This window comes from Akebia trifoliata, chromosome 5, assembly GCF_017979445.1.
Source record: "Akebia trifoliata isolate Shusen 1 chromosome 5, ASM1797944v1, whole genome shotgun sequence".
In the NCBI taxonomy this organism is placed as follows: domain Eukaryota; kingdom Viridiplantae; phylum Streptophyta; class Magnoliopsida; order Ranunculales; family Lardizabalaceae; genus Akebia; species Akebia trifoliata.
In genome coordinates, this window is record NC_141379.1 from 27,468,402 (window position 1) to 27,490,866 (window position 22,465).

A 22,465-nucleotide genomic window follows, 5' to 3' on the forward strand; every position below is an offset into this window, starting at 1 on the left:
TTTTGCTTTTAAGGAAAACGATTACATGACTTATTTTTATTTTTTACGATGGGTTCCAGACCCATAAGCCTATCTAGCAAGGGTGAATCAACTAGCCTCTTAGAGTATCATATCTCGCTCAAATCCCCCGAGTACATGCAATACCCCATCAACTACACATACCAAACAAGATGGGAAAATTCCCTGTGAGTGGTCAACGAGGGGGATTGAATTAAAGACCTCTCCCTTTTTGGAGGGATGCCTTGATCACTAAGCCCAATATTAGTTGGTTAACAGTTACATGATTTACTACCACAACTGCTATTTACTTACCTTTTCTTCGAACCTACATTCAATTTAAGGTATAAATGTAAATTCATCAAAGGTTGTCAAACTAGAGAACTTTTTGGATAACTCGAGGAACCTAAAATAAGATACAAGTTAGGTCCCGAGAAGAAGATATGCTAAGTGTAATTGAGAGCACAAATGAAACACAAAACATGTTCTAGAGAGTAGTATAGCTCACTCTTTGAAGGTGTCAACTCGGCGAAGTTGGTAAAGTTTCGTGGAGTGTTGATTTCATCACCTAAGTTCAAATCCCATTGAACCCACTTTCACCTTTCTTGACCAATAATCCAATACCTCAATTACACTAATCTTTAGGGCCATTGACCCGAAATTAGTCCACCCATTGATACTCATAAACGTCAAAAACTTAATTAGTGATTCCTAGGCATTTGGTTCAAGAGGGCTTGGACCTAAACATCCCATTATTTTAGAGGGCCCATGCTTATAGTTACCAACAACTAACAAATGAGATTTTTTTATTTTAATTTTTTATTAGTAAGCCCATTTGATTCTCTCCTGTTTCTTTGTCTCTTCATAGTCCAATCACCACACCAATGTCTCTCATTAGAGTCTTTCTGCCTCCATTTGATTCTTTTGCACAAATCAACTTCAAAAGAAAGGTCTATTTGCTCCCCCAAATGTCAGAAATAAGATTATTCTCCAAAAAGTTTCCAGTTAAATCCGAAATCCCCAATCCAGAGTCAAACCCTGGTGAGAATCTCTATTTCCTCAAATGGGGTTCTTTATTTCTTTCTATTTTTTTTTCATCTGGATCAGACTATTTACTTCTTATTTGAAGCAAATTTTTTTTTTCTCGTTTGGTTGATTTTCAAGTTCTGAATATTTTAATGGCGTTTGTTGAGCAGAGATTCGTGTGTTTGTTAGGAAAAGAAGACTGAAAAAGACCGTCGAAATCCCAGCTGAGCAACCAAAAATAGAACCTCTCCAACAGAAGAAGAAAGTAAGAATATTAATTAAGATCGAAAATATATAGTTTTTTTTTTCTTTGCCCACTTTATGAATCTATGATTTTTCTTTTACATTATTTTTTGGTATTTATTTAACTTTTAGGTTCTATTCATTTCTTACATTCTAGAAATTTGTTTACTAGTATAAATATATTTTTTTCCTTTAATTTGATTGTGTCATGGAATATTTATAAAATTTATAGGATAAAATATTTTCACATAAAAAATTGGTGGAAAAGCTATATGTTCTATAATAGCTTTTTTTTTTTTTTTTTGCATTCCTAGCAATACAAATAAAAGAACCAACATGGTCTATGAATATTTCACATTGTATTTGGCTTGGTGGTGGTGCATTAAGTGGGAGTGTTGCGGTGGTGATGATTTTAGTGGTGGCAACATCGATGGTGGTGGTGGTGCGGTGCTGTGGGGTGGCAACTACTTGGTGATGATTGATGGCTGTCAATTTAATAATTTTTCAAGAAACAAACACGTGAACAATGTTGTCAAATGCGGTCCCATATTTGCACATGCTATTTTCAAAGTGAAAATTGCATATGCTACAGTCACATACCCCAAATTATGCTATCTGCCAATATGCGATGGCATAAATGACACGAACTTATTCTATTTGGAAAATTCACATTTTGGAAAGCTAATTTTCCTTGAAAGAAACAAAGCCTTAGTTATGTGTGTTTTATTTTGGAGAGTTAGTCTATACTTACTCCCTTTTCTCATACCCTATTTGTACTTCTACTTGTGGAGCTTATGTGGATGATATATGTAACTATACAATGAGTTGTTCATTTTATGGAGGCCATATTAACAAGAAATTCACACATTTCTAACGTCATGCAAAATTGTTTTTGAGTTAAAAAGTCCAAATTGCTCCATTAACCCATTGCATTAGATTGGATTTTTATAAATTAGTAATGCCCGAATAAACTGATTTTTTGAAAATGATGGCTCACTATACAGTTGGATCAGCCAACATGATTTCCATGTCATCCCCATCAGCGAGAGTACAAATTGGGAGTGAGTATAGACTAACTCTATTTTGGACATGTTTTCTACACGCATAATAGAGAGAAGTCATTGCTGAATGAGACAACTCTGCTGTATCACACACCCTAAATCAAAATAAAACGAAGTGAAATGAAGAAAAATTGAACTCTTCAAAGGGATCAAGATCTCCAAGATCACTTTGAGGGTGATCAAACTCCTAGGCCAAGCTAAATTTTTTGTTCATTAATGAATTTTCCACTACAATCCACATATATAAACTCCAAAGTAAACCCTAAACCAACTAAACCTGCTTTGTATGGAGAAATCAACACAAAATAGGAAAGTAAAGTTTAAAATGAAGAAATGACTTGACCTAGAATCACCTTCTAAATAAAAAGTTAAATGGGTGTTGAATAAAAATAATAGAAATGCTAAGGAGTAACTAAAAATGCTATCTTACTATCTTCTACATAGTCATAATAATAATAAAATCAATATTAATTTAATACTTATGAGTAATTAATGGTGGATATCACTTGAAACGGTCTGGAGAGAGCTTTTTAATGGAGTCATTTCTACAACAAACATATTTATGGACGGAAAACTTTTTGATTTTTTGAAAAAAGGAACTTTTTTAGAAGGATATTAATTTAGATTTTAAATGGAGAGAGAATCTAGGGTTTGTTGGAGTAATTGAACATTTTTAGGCGTTGAAATATTTGAATGCTCTCTCTCTCTCGATAGGTAGAATTTCTCTAACATGTTATTTGGATGTTTATGTTCTTGAGATTTAAAGGTGTTAGATTTAAAGAAGGGTATTATATATGACGAATACTTATAAAAACATTATATATGAAAAACAAGACCACCTCAACTAAAGAATGGAGTAAGGTGATAAGAGGGAGATACTAGGTCTCGAAATATAAAACTGCTTTTTTTTTTCCATTAGTGGATTTTGCTCATCAAGTTCTTGTCTGATCTACCGTTATTAGAACATCACACCACAACATTTGTCTGTTTGGGTTCAATGCTCTCAATGGTGAATCGATCATTCACCTTTTGGCTTTAATAATTGTTGAGACGGTTGCTTCGCTTTATACATATTATGAATTATAAACATGTATGGATAATCAGCGATATATTTTTTAGCTTGAGTTAGATGGTTTGCCATTTTTCATCTCTCCTCTGCATTTGATGTGGTAAGAAAACTAAAAATGTACTTATAAAGTTATTAGATATCTAAGGAAATTACAAAGGCATATGATTGAAATAAATATCTCATAGAAGATAAATGTTTCAATGTGCCGCTCCTCTATCTTGTACCATTGGAAGTTGGATATACCATTATCAGAAGATGTTGTCTTCGCCACTGAGTAAAAAACTTGAGACTCGTCATTGATGCAATGCCTGTTTTGTTTCTGCCATTTTCAGCTGATCATAAGACAGCATGCTCAGAAACATTAGTATCTATCTCAATCATGGTTCAATGTTCCATTCCATTTCAGAATGTTTGGGTGGAACATTCTGGTTTTAGCCCGGTTTGAAGCACTGATCTTGAAATTTGAATGTTTGGATTGTTTCAGAATGTTTCAGTTGAGACTGTCTCATTTTTGTCCTCGACCAAAACACTGCCCCAAGATGAGATTTTAATCCTTGATCTCAACCACCTAAACGCTCCTAACCTGTGTTAGACTGATTTCTATGTTAGATTTCCCAAGTAATTACTGATTTTAATCTCATTGATCACGTAGTGTGCGCAGGAATAATTTTATGGAAGTTTGTGTTATTGATCAGTTAACTGCTTGCAGCTTTGTGGCTTGCCAGACATTGAAGAGTTTGCTTATGGAAAGGCCAATGAATCTGCCCAGACAAGTAAGGCCTTCTCCTTTGACAATTTATCTTCATCTACTGACATCTTGAGCAAAAAATAGATGTACTCGCTTAATTTTAATTTGCATTTTAACTACCAAAATATGTCTGGTTTATATAAATAACAACAAACTGTTTTCGGAAGATGACACTTCATCTTCTAGTCAGGGTTAATCACATTGCTCATTCAGTTGGGCACTTAGTCCAGTCCCCATGGTATTCCTTCACATCGTTGAGAATTCAAATTCAACCCAGACCTAGCCAAATTTCCTATAAAAGTGGACTCCGATCATCTACTAATGCTCCTATACTGACATTAATGAAGGGAAAATTATTATCTATATTTAACTTATTAAAAAAATTAAAGTTTCTATAGTTATATATGTTCTTCCTGCAGGAGTGTATCTTGCTTTAAATTTGCACTTTTTTCCTTTCTAATTCCTTCAATCATCGTTTAACTGCTCCTTGAATTGATATGGCCCTGCAGGACACACAAAACTGACCTCAAATATGCTTGCAGTGGGAAGTGAGGATGCTTTTCCTATCAAGACAAAAGGTATTTACAAGAAACACTATGTGTTTTTAAGGATCTAGCTAGAACTGAGAAATCGAAAGGGTGATCAAGTCTTTCTTTACATGCATTTGTACCTAGTAGCACACAGATTTTGAATTCTAGAAGCTGATTGTTTTAGTATATAGATGGGCATTAAGAAAAGCCTGAGCCAATTAAGACCTCAAAGGTTTACAGTTAGAAACTTTATCAAAAATAAAAAATAAAAAATAAAAAATTAAACTGCTCATTTCATCTGATACAGTGGAACCACCGTCTAATTGGGAAGAAGTCCTTGAAGGGATACGCAAAATGAGGTCTTCTGAAGATGCTCCAGTAGATTCTATGGGATGTGAGAAAGCTGGCAGTATTCTACCACCAAAGGTAACTTAACTTTTGCAATTTGGAGGAGGCAGTGTTTGACACTTCTATTAGAGTGAGTAAATGAGAAGTGTTCATTTCAACGAGTTGTTTTTTTTGGGTGAGCATGGTTTTCAAATATAGATGTGATCGGTAAGAATGACACTTCATCTTCTAAAATTTGTATGTGTGATGTGACGACACATTTCACAAGTACAAATGTTTTCACTTTTACCTGTACAAGTTTCAGTTGTGCAGTATTTCATATAAGATAAATGGGTTTCCAGTAACAGTGGATTTGCATCAGTACTCGGTCCTAGTCGGTAATTTTGTACTAGTTATGGATGAATGAATATCTCATTTTAAGGGGAGCTCCCTGGGGTGTGTTATTTATGGATGAGATAGGATTGGTTTATGAGTTAGCGAGAAAGAAAATGCAAAACCGTAGAGAGACAAGTTGTAAACTAGATGTTTTTTTATATTTATTAATCATAATATTTTTTTATTAATATAAACTAGATGTTTTAAAAGTAGGACCAAGACTGAGTTTGCAATGCAATCATAATGAGGACATGCAAATGGATGAGGCCTTAGTCAAGATTCATGGACTGAAAATCCCCAAAATGGTCAGTTTTGTTATTTAGGTTTGACCATCCATAGTGGGAGAAAGATTAAGGACATTGATCATAGAATTAGAGCTGGGTGGATAAAATAGAGATCCTCTGCTAGAGAGTTCTGTTACCAACAATTGCCGATCAAACTAAAAATGACTTTTTACGAGAAAACAATATGATGGCTAGACTTTATGGAGCATAATGTTTAGTAACCATGGAACAACATGTTCAAAAAGGTAGGGTAGCAGGAGCGAGGATGTTGAGTAGGATGGGAGTGGAATACACTTCAGAGCGAATCTAAAAGTAGCCTGAGAAGGGGATATATGGCTTTGGGGTATTTATAATGGAATTAGTGAGGAGAGTTAGAATGCAAGTAAGGCCTAAAAGAGCAATATGACAACCTAAACTAATTGGATTGAGGTAGTAAGAACTATATTAAGTTACTTGACATTACAAGGATATATCTAGATGTCATTGAATGAAAAAAAGAAGATTCATGTTCCCGGCCTCAATTAGTTGGATTAAAACATTGTAATTGTTGATGGTCATGGTGTTATAATCGAATTTAGAATTAATTCTATATTGACACAAATAACAAGGATATTTCATTTTAAAAAGTCTAGTGATATATGTTAGAAGAACATCTGCATGGGTGTTTGGATTTATGTCAACTATAACCAATAAAAAATATACTAATTATATACTATTTTGACAGCTTAGTGCCTTTTTGTTAATAAAGTTAGCGCTTTACTACACATTATGCTAACTTGAAATAGTTTTATATTTTAATGTATGTTCCACTACAGGCATGTGACTGTAGGAATGTGTACCACATTGGCTTTTTCTTAGTTGTGTGTGACATTTCATTCACCGATGTTTCCCTTTTCTTAGTAACAATCCCTTGAACTGCTAGGGTCATTCTTTAACCATAATTTATTCTCCCTTTATTAAAGCTATGAAACCAATTGGAATGAATATAAAGCTGGCTGCCTGAATTTTAGCCCAAAACCTACACCCCATACCCATTCCCTCTGAACGTTAAGCCTAGATTCAATGATCTCTGATAAAACGAAAGGATGCTGGTCTTATTGTCTGGCATCATACACTGGATTCTTCGCCATTCATGTGTACATGAAAGAGGAATCTAAAACTTCCAATTGGTAGATCTAGCATAAAGATTAACAATATCCTGTGGTCTAAATCTACCTGTACTTGATAGATGTTCTATGTATACTTGCTTCTGACTGTCCAAAATCTCAGTGTGCATTTTTGCCACTAGCCTGCCAATATGGAGACCCTATAGACATAGTATTTTGTAGTAATTCTATTTTTTCCATGACATCCTCTTCCATCTTATTTATCAAAAGAAAAAGGAAAAAATTGAAGCTGCAATTTCTTCGGTTTGTTCTTTTAGTGAGCACCATGTTCTCCAACCTAATCTCTTTTTCATAGTTCTCTTGTTTTAAATGTTCATGTCTTCTCTAAGATTTCATGAAAACTTGTGATCATAGGATTCGTGTTGATTGGTGAAATAGAATTCATGTTCACTCCAATATTTGTGGTAAGGTGTAGTTGGTGATGATGATGATCAACCCTTGTGTTGTTAATGGGATTTTATTTTATGGTAAAACATGCTGCTAGTGATCATATATTTTATGTCAGGAAAGACGATTTGCAATACTGGTGTCTTCGCTTCTGTCGAGCCAAACCAAGGATGAAGTCACTCATGGCAAGTCCTAATAATCTCCAATTTTTTTTCAGAATTCATCTCTGGCATCCTAAGCCATAGTCTTTGAGGGAAATTTTTATATTTACCTAGTTTCTTCCTTCTGGCTACATGCATAATCTGATTATAATAGATTGTTGTTACCATGTATAACAAAATGTAAGGACTTCTGCACATGCAGGGAGTCCCATATTTTTTTTTTCTTCCCTTAAGAATAAGAAAGAGCTCTATTGAAAAGAAGAATCATATCCAAGGACGGGAATAGTATTCCAGGAGTATAGGAACAACCTAAATAATAAAAAAAGAAGAAAAAAAAAGGATTAACCAATGAAACATTTGGGTGAATTCTCCTATGAGCACAGCCCGTTTACTAACAAAATCTTCAATCTTGGTCTCCCAAAATTCTTTTAAAACAGAAGCTCAATTATCAAGAGCCTCCCAATATCACAACACATTTCTGGCAAGAAATTACATTAATATTCAGATTTATGTTTTCCCCCTCTTATCAAATAGCCCAATACATCACTCAAGGGACCATCCTTAACATATTTCCATTCTCTCAGATTGGATCACTTTCCCTTGATAAGAAAGCATCTCCTATATTGCCGGAAGGACCCAATTGATACTGGACGAAGGTACCAGATGATTTACTCCCTCCTGAGCCATAAATGCTATACATCAGATTGCAAATATCATTCTACCAAAGATAAACCAGACCCCTTCGGGCAAGAACGACCTGATAACTGGGTGGTGATTACAGTTTGCAGTTCTCTTTTAATTATTTTTACCTCAACTCTTTGCGATTCTAGGACTATCAAATGTAACTCAAGTTCAAAATTTTTATTTTTTAAAAAATATATTATCACATTGATAGTTGACTTTGAGATTTCCTGCATGGGACTGAGAAAACCATGGGTCATATAAGCCTGCTATGAGCCTTAAATCCTGATATTTATGGTAGTTAGCGTCCGTGACACTCAGGCTATACTTTTTTAGCCTTCCCCTATTGTCACTCTATTGATTTGGTAATTTCTTTTAGGAGTTCAGGGGCAATCCAGCGGCTCCTTCAAAATGGTCTACTTACTGCTGATGCCATTGACAATGCTGAGGAAGCAACAATCAAGGACTTGATTTATCCAGTATGTCTTCTCTCAGTCCACCCTACCAACTTCCCAAGAAACCTCCCTAATCAAGCAAAAAGTTAAAATTGTGACCAAGTATTTTAGTAACATTTAAAAACTGGTGGCCATGCTTGATTTTACTATTTGTTTCTCTGACATATAGTACTCCTGCTATGATTTCTGTTTAATCAGGTAGGATTTTATTCGAGAAAGGCTTGTAACATGAAGAAAATTGCAAACATTTGTCTCATGAAGTATGGAGGTGACATCCCTAGTTCATTGGAGGAGTTACTCTTACTTCCTGGAATAGGTCCTAAGATGGCCCACCTGGTAGGCTCAAATAATTTAGTCCCATACACTAAATATTGGAAATAATAAAAGAACCAATTGGTTAAATAGGATTCAGCATTAAAAAAATATGACTTAGACTTAGCTTCTCCAAATTATTTATCATATCATGTTTTGTGGTGTAGGTTATGAATGTAGGTTGGAACAATGTTCAAGGGATATGTGTAGACACTCATGTGCATCGCATTTGTAATCGGCTCGGATGGGTTTCACGGCCAGGCACAAGACAGGTATATTGCTTCATTCTACTATCAAGGACATCCATGGCATTATTGTTCAGAACAATGGGGTTTTCACTCAAAACTTCATTTGATGTGTTGTGGTTGAGCGTAACTCTCGTAAGATGTCATCCCAATAAAAAACCAGATCATATTGGTTGACCTTGTCTTTATACAAGTTAAATCAGCTTATGTGGATCCCAATCATTTTCAAACAGACATTGCCCTTTTTAATATGTGTAGTTGAATAAAACCCTAGAAGGAAAGAGGAAAAGAGAAATGAAAAAGAAATAAGATAAAACTAGAAGAGGTGAAGAGTTGGACTTTATTTTGATCCTCCTTAACAACTTCTAAAAATAACCACCACACCCTTGTAACCTCCCAAGTTACATTAAAGACCATTCCACCCAAGAGCGTATGTATCCATCATGTCTAGTTGCTCATAACATATTCTAATTTTTTCTTAATGACTTCTTTAGTGAGAATATCAGCTTTCCGATTCTTAGTTGTTACTGAAGATAAACAAAGATCTTGAGAAGCAAGTGCTCACAAATGAATTGCATGTCAACTTCAATGTGCGTACAACAATTATTAACTGGATTGAAAAACACTTTCTTTACTTATTAAGATTTTAATCCTTGATAAGGGTTGTCGTTTTGCTCATATGGATTACGACATTGGCAATCCAACACGACAACCCTTTAGATTCCATGGAAAAACTCAGATCCCCCCAAAAAAACATTGAATTTTTTTGGGGGGGCTTCATCCAAGGCTTCAAAAATGGACGGCTATCAAACTTCCACGGAACTACCAATCAAAAGAAAAAACAAAAAAAACTTCCACGGAACTCCCAAATTTAAAATTAAAATTCAATGTTGAAAAATAAAGTCTTTTTTTTTTTTTAATTTCTCTCTCAAAGTTGATAGAATCATGTTCTCTACAACCCTGTGGCATCGGATCATGTTTTTGGATGCCACAAGGTGAGGTCAATGACCCTTAGAGTTGAAATCTTACGAAGTTAGTTAGGCTAGTCGGACTCAACTGGATTCTATGTTATGCTAATGGCTACCTTGTTATCACAAAATATATGATGCTTAGAGCTTTGATTCGGACTCTGAACTTGTGATGATATTTAAGGATGACAACAAATTCTGTATTAACTCTATTTTTTTTTATTATATGTTCTCTCTAGAAAACTTCATCTCCCGAGGAAACACGAGTATCTCTGCAGTTCTGGCTTCCGAAGGAAGAATGGGTTCCAATAAATCCATTATTGGTATGAATTACTTCCTTTTTTTTTTTTTTAAATTACTGGTTTTTGTGTTTGTTTGGGAGATATTTATGATCCACCAGAGGTGTATCTCGCTCTGTACCAAAATCGGATCTTCCATTCGCTGCTAGTGCTATGTTTTCCCGAGATCTACAACCTGGCGAAAGAATCGTAAACTTTGAAAAAACGATGGTTGATGCTGGCCCACACTTTGGTGTATAGAGCTAGGTCTACTATGGTGGATCACATAGTTACTTTTATTTTAGGCTGTAGTTTAAAATGAATGTAATGCATTCCATGTCAATGAGACACAGGTGTGATGTTGTTAAACATGAACGTAAGGTATTGATGTGCGCATGATAATACTAAAAGCTAGTAAGATTAATGGAGAATCCATAAATTATCGTTTTTTTTTTTGGTTGCTTGGGGAGTGTTCATCTCATTTGAAGTGTGCTGGACCATTCCCACTTCGATTTTAGATATTTTTTATGTAGTTGGTCTATTCATGCTTTCGCTTCTAGGGTTAAATCATTTGGAGTCTTACTTCCATTTGCATTGTGTTGGGTCCTTTGGAGAGACCATAACAAACAAGCATTTGAGGGCAAGGAGGAAGAAATCCAAGACATTATTCTGGGCATGGAATCCTTATTGTTTTGTTGGTCCAAGAGTTTGTGAGGGGTGATTGCAAAGGCTTATTTTCTACAGATTAAAGGATCAGATTTAGTTTTTGTATTTTGGACTGCTTTGTAGCTCCTCGTTCTTTTAGGTTGGTTCTCTTGACCACCTTTGTTTTGTTTCTTTTTTTTAAATATTCATCTCACCAACCCTGGGCAGAGATTGACATGGCAGTACATGTAACTAGTTGGGTGTCTCTTGTGACATGGGTTTCTAGAGGTCTCTTCAAATGTTCTCTTTACAACAAGAAAATAGGGATATATTTGACATAAAAGATTCCCAAGTATAGATAGTGGTGAGTCGTCTTCCTATCTGGCATCCATGATGAGAAAATCCATAGCGTTTCCAGCATTTCTTTCTCATAGGACAAGGTTGAACCTCCCCATGCAAAGCTTAAAACAGGTGACTTTAAAGCTCGATCGGGGACACCTAATGAAAATCGTAAATATACATTAATCCTGTAGTGGTAGGCCTAATGAGGCCCGTATGTTTCACCATGGCAGAATTATGCATGTTCACTTCTTTTCTAATGGGAAAAAAGGGGGGTAAAGAACTGTCACCTCATGGAGGTCGATTAGGCTCAACATTGGGCTGTCATATAACATACCCCAACAGTGGGGAGTTATCTCGCGTCAATGGAGAAAACTGTTAACCTTTTATTTGTGTAAGAATACATATTTCTGCTTATGCTGTTGATGTGGATCTGAATGCCCTAAATCAATTGAGGTTTTACCCCATCATCTTATATTGATATTTATTGACTTCTGTTTATTGTGATTCAAATTTGCAGGTTGGATTTGGACAGACTGTGTGTACACCTCTTAGGCCTCGCTGTGGGACGTGTGGTATAAATGGCCTCTGTCCATCTGCTTTCAAGGAGACAACAAGCCCTGTAGCTCAAGCAAGGAAGTCTGGCCCTAGTAAAAGGTCTAGATGAACCTACCATTCGACGATCTCATAGAAATGTTTTCATCGATTTTCCCTTTTTGGTGCACTGCAGTTCGCGTTCGTATTAATCATCTTTGAATTGTTAATGGATGTCCTCCGATATACTGTCGGTATTTTGCCAGAGGTTTTGCACTAACACACCAAACTTGCAAATCATTTTGGGCAAATTTGTTATGTATATATAATCAACCATGTTATCGTTATTTATCTGGTTCTTGGCACACTGGATGCTCTTCCTTATCTTTGTAACAATCGAATTTTGTTGTTCTAAACTTTATTTACTATTTTATAAGAAAAAAATTTCATTAAATGAATTACGTATATATATCATAGACCTAAGCTTATCTTCCTAGTAAGTCCTCACAAAATATCCTTCCTAAATCCCTTGTATATTTTACACCAAAATAATAAAAACCTGACGAGAGGTGTTCGTTTCAAAGGGGTTGTGTTCCTTTCCTTCCATATGCCCCGGCAAAAGAGTTGATCTCCATAAAATTTTCTTGAGCACTCCAAAACTGGAAATAAGGATACACCAACTCTAGAAAAAAAAAAAAAAATTTTGAACTTTATTTTCTTCACCTCTTTATTTAATTTTTATATTTTGTCACAAAAGATGATTCCTCAAGGAGAACTTGATCCTCTGCTGTTGTCTATGCTAGATGAGAAACAAGATAAAGGGTTACAAGCTTCAAACCCCTTTCTTTTAAGAATTATAAGGTTGATTATGCATCCCACTGTGCTTGGAGCTCAAGTCACAACCACCTTGGAGTCAGTGTTGGCTATCGTTATACTTGCCTTCCTCTCTCTATACATGCATCAACTCCCACCAACACATCATCTTTAATGAAATTCCCATATTCTTCATCCTCTCTTATTAGAGATTCTAAATTGGAATTCATTTGTTCATGAGTACAGCTAGTTGATTCGTTATTATCGCAACTACACTACTTTTTTTCGTATATTGTTGTGATAATGAAAGCAAGGCCGTTCATCCTCCAACATCCAAAATAAACCTTCGCGTACTAGATGTGTACAGTAGCATCAAAATAAAACTACCTGCAATATGGTTCATTTCCACATACCATTATGTTGCATATGTGGACACTATTAGATGTTTAGAAAATGTTCGTGTGAATACAGGATGTGTCTGGCTCGACAATGTGGCCATAAAATGTAAACCATGGGAAGCTGAGGGCTGTGCTTATCGTGAGATTGCCCCGAGCAACCTCACCAAGGAAGATAATGGGTGCACCGACACCATATTTCCCTCCCTTTTCCTGAAGTCGGCTGATTTACCTGCAACATCGGCCTAGGACTGAGAAGGGTGTGTAATCAACTTTCCCAGTGTTCCCCAATACCATGTCAGCAATCATTTCAGCAGTCCCCAGAGCCTGAAAATTCAATAATTTTTTTTTTCATTAATAGGAAAAGAAAGAGGAGTGGTGGATTCTTTTGTCATGTTGGCAAGAAAACAAGGTGTTTTATATGAGACCCCATGGCTTACCAAACCTAGTAAGAACCTCCGGAGTGCAGACGTGTCACACATTCTCTTGGCATGCCGGGAGCTTGGTAAGCCTCCAGCTTGCCCTATAAGCATGTAACAACTCAGAAAACTAAGCAAAAGTATACCAACCCGATTTGGGTTGGGCTTGGGTTGAGCATTTCATGCCGGAGATTGGGTTGGGTGCTGGCACGGGTTGGTGTTTGTCAAGTGTGGGTTGATCCCCAACCAGCCCGAGTTGCAGCTCTAACCCAAAGTTATCGATTCAAGGGTTCCATCACAAACCACAATGCAAGGCTGAAAGGACAGGAATGAGGATTGGCCAGCAAGTAATATTTGTAATCTAAAAGCAGAAAGATTGATTACCAAAGAAAGTCCACATCCTTCATGTCCAGTGGCAAGTAACACATTGGGGAGACCAGGAATAGGCCCGATGATTGGCTTTCCGTCTGGCACTGCAATTAGTAGAAGGGGTACACCATTTCATCAGTTTATTATTTGAGTTCCGTAGAGTCGAACAGACAACAGATTGATTTCCAGTATTAGCAGACAGTCCTTATAATCTAGTAAAAACAGAAATCTTAGGACTCACTATAAGGACGCAGTCCAATCCTCACTTCTCTGCTCTCATGAAAATCTTTGAGGTTGAGTTCTCTTAGTGCGGGAAAGAACACGCCAGCACGATTCCATATACGGTCGATGATGGACTCATCTACTTCGGTGTTGAACCCAGAAAACTGGCGGCTGCTCCCTGAAAAAAAAACACAGGTGAGAGGAGATACAAGCATATAAGATACCAATGGAGAACCAAAAAAAGTTCCAACAAGAAAAACACATATTGGGAGAGTTTCTATTGCCACACCAACTTTTACTACGAGACCCAGTCATTGAAGAAAAACACATATTGGGGTGCTCTAAGTAAAAGTTGGTGTGGCAATACTCTAACTCTCTCTTTTTATTTATTATTATTGGAAACTGGACCTATTACAGCACAAAACTTGGTTGAAAAATGCTAAACATGAAAGTGGGCCTTTGCTTGGAGCAAAAGGGATATAAGCTAGATTACAGAGTAACAGCTTTTGAAGGTTCACAACGTAAAACTATATACGAATAGCATAATGCTGAAGTGGCCTCAAGATTGGACCTCACATCGCACACCATGACACGAAAGTGTATGGGAACCATAGACGTTTCCTCGAGATACGAGTGAAAAGCATCTATGGTTCCTATCTACTTTCACTTCAAGAAGTGCGATATGAGGTCCAATATTGAGGTCACTCCAGCATGACTTATCAGAATAATGCAAACATCACAGCTTTTGTGACTGCAAAAGTAAAAGTTGTGTTGCAAGTGATTAAAGAAGCTAAATAAAAAGCAGGCACCCATCTCTAATAATGCTTCCATCTTTTAGAACCTAAAAAACCACAAAACTGAAATAAATTACACTATAGTTAATAATGAACGTGGAAGAATTTAAGCACTGAATCTTGAGAAAATAGATATAAGGGAGTTGACAATACCCAGAACAAGGTTCCCCGTTGTGTCCATTGTGGCCGTCATTGAAATAGACAGGGTTTGTTCATGGTCAATTACTCCGGAAGAGGAGGCAGTATGTGGAGCGGCAATTTGATGATCGACATACCCCACCTCCATCAGTCCATGGTTCAGTTGAATTGAGTTGGAGTTCTCTACCACAAGCAGGTGACCCTATGATGTAGAAGAGTGGAAAGTTAGTTTTTCCTGAGACAGATAACTTGACCCAAGCATTACTTACAGATTCATGTAAAAGGTAATAATAATGCACACAAATATCTTTGCCGAATCATTATTATTATTTTTACCTACAAATATCTTCGCTTAATATTGACATATGAGTTCATATGCTGTCAGGGAGTCATTTGCAATGTCGGCTCAATCGATTTCTCCATTAAAGAAGTCATCTCAGATGTTCTTTAAATATCACCATTAGTTGTACCAAAAATGTAATTAAATATATTAGTGACAACATTTACCCACACAAAGTTCTCCAGAGACAAGATACAATAAAGAATATCCGCTATGTGGTATAATTTTTTTTTTTTTTTTTGCAGAGGAAAGAAAGGAATCAAGTTACTTATTCAATCAAGCTATTACCATCACAACTTCTAACATTTAATGCACATAAACAATATGAAATAATGCAACTGAATAAAAGTCTAACGGGCAAAAGGCATCGCAATAGGACACTCGATAAAATTAAATGGGTTCACTTATATGCAAAGACAATCAGTTCAAATTCTAGATTCAAACCTTTCGAGGCTTTACAGGAACATCCAATACAACATTTGATTCCCTAACCAGATTTTCCATCAAAGACCCACTCCAAGAACCGGCTGCAATGACAACAGCCTTCTTACAACGCAAAATATTCTTGGAAGTTTTAACAGCTTCAATCTCTCCACTTCTAAATGACCTGGATTTAACAGAATTATGATTCATCAAAAAAAAAAAAAATTTCAGAAATATCACAATTTTATTTTATGGGTAATTTCATACAGAATATACATACATTATTAGACCTTTTGAATAATACTCAAGAAGATCTTATGAAAATTGGACATTTTTTGCATAGAAGATGAATAACAAATATTGGGCATTCTACAAAACCATTTCACAGTTGATTTACTAAAGTATAAGTTTTAAATTTTCAATCCATTGGAATGATTTCATCTTTATTTAATTTATATGATAATATTAATTAAAAATAAAGAAAAGAAGAAAATTCAGCAAAAAACTATGGAGTGTAAACAGAATAATCATGGCAGACCTTAATAAACAAACGGCTGGGTCATGATAAAACTCTGCATATCTGCCTTTCGAGGCAAAATTTCTGTTTGCCTACAGATAAAAAACATTCATCAGTGGGACCCAAAAATATGGTCAGATCATTTATTACAAATAACAACAGCACCAAATCAATTTACATAGAGACAAGCCAGAGAGCACCTTCTCAATAAAACCAACTGCACGATGGGCGTCCAACTGGCAGTCATCTGGTACAAATGCCGCTCCACTTTCTTTCCCAACCTCAAGTGCAGGTTCCTTTAAAAGCAAAGCACTGCCAGACAAGTACTCAGCTCTCAACCCAGCTTCAGATAGCAGTTTCACTCGATCTCTTAACATGACTAACTCTTCCGGTGTTCTACCAATTAACAAGCTTCCTAATAATGGGAATATAGTAACATGATTTCTCATCTTTTATCAACTCTAAATAATAATAATGAAAGTAAAATAGATATGAAAATTGTGTATAAATAAACCACTTGTCATTTAGCATCTTCTATGGGTATTCCTTGGGAGGCCTGAGTACTGACTTGGATGTTGCATACTATACTCCTATCATTTCAATGGTCACAATTACATGTGTAGATGCAACAATCAAAGTCACCAAATTCGGATGTAGACCTATAGAAGAATTTTTTTTTTTTTTTTTTAAATCATCAGCATTACAAACACATTGCATGGTCAGCACAGCAACTTATAACAACGGGCATATAAATCTCAGTGAGGTTTGACCTATGGTATCACTTGATGAAACTACCCATAAAATAGTTAAAACTAGAATTTGTCTCTGATGGTGACCAAAAAATCTCCCACAGAACTGATAAGATCCCAATATAGCTTTGAAAACTCTAAACGGCACATACAGTATCATGACCTTAAAGAACATTTTATGATGCATCATACTACATTTCGGTGAACCTACAAACTTCTTTAAAATAGGTTTTATTCTAAAATTTCTCTTTGACCACAAAAGTTGGGCTGAATAATAAAATAAGAACTACCCAAAATTTATGTCCAAATTCATATAAATACACAATTACTAACTTTAAAAACAACTTACTCTTAAATTTCTCTTTGGCAACTAAAGTTAAGTTGAATAATAAAATAAGAATTACTCAAAAAATTTACGTCCTAATTCAGACAAAATTACTAACTTAAAAGAACAACTTACCAGTTTTCTTCCAACCCAATGTTTCCAATGGATCCATGCCCTGATCTTGTATGCTTGATGCCAACATTTCCCACAGAGTCTTGCTTCTCATTGCAAACTCCCATGTATCACTTTTAGGTGTTTTGTGTGCCATCCATATATAACCCTGACCTGAACTCAGCTCAAAGGCCAAACGGAAGGTCAAGAGATTCTACCGCCGGATGCAATACATGAAAAAGGGAGGCAATGGGATCAAAGAGAAAAAAAGGATAAATTATGTAACATAGAAATGGTGCATGCTTGGTATAAGACCAACTGACCCCCACCAACAACATGATGAACACACCTTCCATATCTCAAAGAAAGATACATTCTTTTAGTTCACTATCATCATGACCAAGTCATTAATACTTATCCCAACTATTGGGGTCAGCAACATAAATCATATTTCTCCATTCAACTCAATCTTGAACCATATCATTAGTCAAACCAACTATCTCCATAACGTTTCTTCCTAATTTAGTTCAAGGTACACAATATAGATAGAGTATATCGTGATAAACTGACACACATTAAAATCATTCAAACAATATCTTCACTATTAAAGGCAACACAGGTCTCTATACTCCATTGCCGATTCCAACACCACCTTGGAAAGACATTAATTAGCATGGTTTTTATTTTAGGAATTACGGACACAAAGAGGTATAGATTCAATTTTTGTGGTAGTTCAATTTTTTAAGATAGTACATTTCATTAGTTGCAACTTGCAATAAGATATGCTTCAGATATTGTTTATCTCTATTTTTACGAAATTATTCGCCTTCATGGAAATTGCCAAGTATTATCAAAATAACCGTTGAAAATCTCAGGTAAAATAACAAAGATGGTCGTGGATCATATGAATCCTCTTTGGGGTTAAAGGTGTAAAAGAGGAAAGATGGTAAAGTTAAAGGGATATTATTGTAAAAGGAGGAGGGGAAAGGAGAGACAAAAAAGTCGAAGAGGGAGAAGAGGAAAGGCAATAAAGTGAGGTTGTATAGACCCCACTCCTTTGTCTCAATTTTTATATCCCACAAAACTATAGCTCATGTTTTTGGGATATATACATGAAATGGTATTTTTTTTAAGACTACTAGTAAAAACTTTACTAACTGATTATTAAGTAGACACACAAAAATAAACGGCATTTAGCAAGAACCCTATGTTAAGGTGTATTAAGTAATTTTGCCAAAGTGCAAACTTTTTAAATTCTAAAACGTAATTTATTTTAGGGTAAATTACACTTTCATCCCTTGTGGTTTGGCATAATTCTATGTCGACCCTCAACATTTTGACAATTGCACTTGCTCCTCTACAATTATCTAATAGGCCCACTTACTTCTTGTCGATCAAACAGTTAAAAAAAAAATTCATTGTTTTTGTTTTTTTGTTAAAGACCATTTTACCCTTTTTTAAAATACTATTCTTTTTTGGGACAATGACTTGGAAGGACTCTTTACTGAGAATATGTACAAAATAGTCCCCTAATAAAGAATAATGACCATTTAAGACCCACTTAATAAAGTATTAGTCTATTAAGGATCTTTTAAAGATTTTTTTTTTTTTAAATATCTGAAATACCCTTTTAATAACTTTACAAAGTGGTTTGACCGAGAGGAGACCCTTCCATGTTTTGTGAAATATTTGAGATACCTCTATATTGAAAAATAGATGGCATGCCCCTTGACCTTGGTCATCTCTTATAGACTAATGAAAAATGATCTATAAGAGAAGATCATGGTCCTCATAATTGTTGCAGTCATCGCCATCATCTACGTGGTCATAGATTACTCAAAGATTTTTTTTTCATTGATCTATAAGAGATGACCATAGTCAACGGACATATCATTAATTTAAAACATGAGAGTACCACAAATATTCTCAAATAAACACCTTTCTTTACACTTAAAAAAATTGTTGAAAGGTTAATTACAACATTTTCGCTTCAAAAATCTTTTTTAAACTAATATTTGGTGAAGTTGGTACTAAAGAGTCCATATTTTCTTAGAAGGGACTTGTTGGTACATATTTTCAAAAAATAGGACTTTGTAGTCATTTTCCCTTCTTTTTTTCGTAAATAAGAACATCCCGTGAAAAAGTGGGGTTCATGCTTAAGAGTGTGAATGCTTATATAGGGACATTTTTATGGTTTTAAAATTATTTTTATTAAAAAAATAAAAAAATGAGAGGGTAAAATAGTAAAATAATGCCATTTGAACTTTAAAACCGTCTGTGAAAGGGGGCCGCAAGCGTAATTGCCAAAATGTTAGGAGGTCAACATGGAATTGTACCAAATCACAGGGGGTAAAAGTGTAATTAAAAAAATGGAACATTGCCCAAACCGGTTGAACCGAACGAGCTTCTAAAATCTCGGCCAAAATTTTGAAAATCAACTCAGATATCGGGCGAGTTACTAGGTCATTCACAGTGAATGTCTCACTCGGTGTTCCAGAGAATAGATCGAAAAATGACTCGTCCGAGTCATCTTAGTTCGGACGAGTTTTAAAATCAGGAATAAAAAAAGTCAACCAAATTTCTAGGAAACAATTTGGACCGTCGAAAAAGCTTACCAGCACCAGTTGCTCCAGAACAGGGAACAGCTTGGTCAACGACAGCTACTGAGAGATCAGACTCCATTAGAAACTGCCTCGCAATCGTCAAACCAATGATTCCTGCACCAACCACCACAACATCGAATTCCAACGAATATGATGTTGTTGTTGTTGATGATGATGATGCAAAGGCGATCGGATGAACCCTAGATTCGAAGTGATTTGTTCTTCTTCTTCTTCTGAAGATTGTGTTCTTAATAGAAATTTCAGGGAATCTCTGAGATTCGAAACGCGGAAGTATCCTTTTTGGAGGAGAAACGAAAATGCTAGTGGTGCTGCTAAGATTAGGGTTTAGATGATGTTTAGGGTTAAGACTTGTCGATGAGATCCCAATCGCCTCCATGATCTCTCTCTCTCTCTCTCTCTCTCCTTCGATAATTGGAATCAAAGATTCGAAGTTCGAACTTGGAAGAACTGTAGGGAGGTATCTCTAAATTTCATAAAAATGAGTAGGGTGCCTCAAAATTAGGGGTGCAACTTGGTCCGGTTCAAACCGATCGAACCAAACCAATAGCTTTGGGGTGGTCTGCTTCGGTTTGGAACAAGTTGCAATTCGGTTCTGGGTTACGAAAATGGAGAACCGATCAATTTGGTTCGATTATCAGATCAAGCATGTATAGAACCGAACCCCAATGTAATAAATAAATAAATAAACATATATGTATATAATAATTATTATGAATTATTTTAGGAGTTAAAACATAGATTAGTGATCCTTTATAAATAAATTAATGATTTTTTATGAATAGGTTTGTGATTTATTGTATGAAATTTTTTGTTTATTTTTTCATTAAAAAATATTACTTACAATTTATAGAATATTGATAATGCGTAGAACTGAACCGAACCAAATTGATTTTAATTTGGTTTGGGTTAGTTTGGTTCCAATGGAATTTGATTCGGTTTTAATTCTTATTTAGTGGAATCAACCTATGTTGGTTCGGTTCCAATTTGACCTCAAATCGAACCAAGTTGTAACCCTACTCAAAATTATCCGTTTAGTTGGGCAACTACACATGGACATAGGGTACGGCTGGTTTTTCAAGATATCGTATAGAGTCCAACTAGCCTTACTATGATACTGACAAATTACAAATTTTGACATCTTGTTTTATGCATCTCAAAGTCTTTTTTACGGTGGATGAAACTGAGTGATGACTTTTGCCTCACTATCATAGGAAGAAAAGTGTTTCTATGCCGTATATGGGTTTGCGTATTGTACATGGTCGTTGATTCAGCTCAACATGACTTGACCATGACTTCGTACCTGATTCATTAAGCCACAAATTTATGTTGAATTTGACTTCAAGAGATTTATCGGACAGACCTACCTTATGCATTTTTATTACAAAAACTTTATTATTCTGTTAATTTTATTACTTAAGAAGTCTTAATTGAGATCATTCATGTTATTTTAAATGATTAAATATTTATAATACTCTTAATTTTTTTTAAATGTCACTGGCAACCGAAAGATTTGTTAAAAAAAAAAAACACTTTCTTATTAATTTAGTAAGAAAAGTTTTTCATATCAAACATTGGCATTTAAAAACATGATTTGATGCCACACATTTAAAAGCCTCTCTAATACAGAGCAAATGGTTTATTTCCCTTTCTAATCCTTGGCTAAATGATTTTTCATGACATTCTAAGCACCCCTTTTTTCTTAATATTTTGAGGTTATTTTAAATTAAATCTTGATGTTCAAAATTAGGATTATATCATTCTCCATTCATCATTAAGTGATTAATCTTACTAAGGATTGCTGACCTCACCTTGTAGCATCCAAAAACATGACTTAGGGGTGTCAATGGGTACCCATTTACCCAAAACTGAAATAAAAAACCCCTGGTTTCGGTTTCCTTTTAATTGGAACCTATGAGAGTCAGGTCTAATATGGAACCAAACCAATAGGAATCAGAACCATTAGGTTCTATCCAATGGGTACCCGTCGGTGTCGGGAATCGATTTATTTTGACATTATACATGATTGAAGGTTTTTCTACGTTCTAAATTAACATATATCATATAAAGTTCTTCAGATTTCTTATAAACTAAATATTGGAGTTTAAAATGGGTCATATCTTCTTAAATTTATTACTTGCTAAAGAGAAGAATTTTAATTTTTTTAAAATAAAAAGCCATTAAATCATCTATTTAGTGGAACAAATTATTATTAAGTTGATACTTTGCAAATAATTTTTAAAATTTTAAATTTTAAATTTTTTTATTTATTTTTATAATGATTTGAAATATTTTTTCCCATTGGATTCGTGAGAATCGGAACCAACGGGTACCTGAGATTTTTTATGATTCTGGTTCCAATTCTACTTTTTTTAAT

The 22,465-nt window shown here is 35.1% G+C and overlaps 2 protein-coding genes across 4 annotated transcripts; one reads left to right on the plus strand and one right to left on the minus strand.

The window, feature by feature from the left end:
• The first annotated feature begins 827 nt into the window (after nt 1-827).
• Nucleotides 828-13,388, plus strand: LOC147401897 (endonuclease III homolog 1, chloroplastic-like). 2 transcript variants are annotated; one of them, XM_086443373.1, is made up of 11 exons: nt 832-1,038; nt 1,194-1,288; nt 4,106-4,169; nt 4,654-4,722; nt 4,982-5,100; nt 7,353-7,419; nt 8,464-8,555; nt 8,730-8,867; nt 9,011-9,115; nt 10,296-10,379; nt 11,839-13,388. In XM_086443373.1, the coding sequence occupies exons 1-11, from the start codon at nt 882-884 to the stop codon at nt 11,983-11,985; spliced, it is 1,137 nt and encodes a 378-aa protein (XP_086299499.1). In that variant the 5' UTR covers nt 832-881; the 3' UTR covers nt 11,986-13,388. The 2 variants fall into 2 exon arrangements, with proteins under 2 accessions (XP_086299500.1, XP_086299499.1); XM_086443374.1 differs by lacking the exon at nt 8,730-8,867 and having other exon boundaries at nt 828-1,038.
• Nucleotides 13,040-20,561, minus strand: LOC147401898 (FAD-dependent oxidoreductase family protein). Of its 2 annotated transcripts, none has more exons than XM_086443371.1 (9): nt 20,083-20,561; nt 17,492-17,641; nt 16,483-16,697; nt 16,304-16,374; nt 15,787-15,949; nt 15,018-15,204; nt 14,090-14,248; nt 13,864-13,952; nt 13,040-13,387 (listed from the first exon to the last, which is right to left on the minus strand). In XM_086443371.1, exons 1-9 carry the CDS (start codon nt 20,465-20,467, stop codon nt 13,289-13,291), a joined length of 1,518 nt encoding a protein of 505 aa, XP_086299497.1. In that variant the 5' UTR covers nt 20,468-20,561; the 3' UTR covers nt 13,040-13,288. The 2 variants fall into 2 exon arrangements, with proteins under 2 accessions (XP_086299497.1, XP_086299498.1); XM_086443372.1 differs by having other exon boundaries at nt 17,492-17,681; nt 20,083-20,216.
• Nucleotides 20,562-22,465: the final 1,904 nt, after the last annotated feature.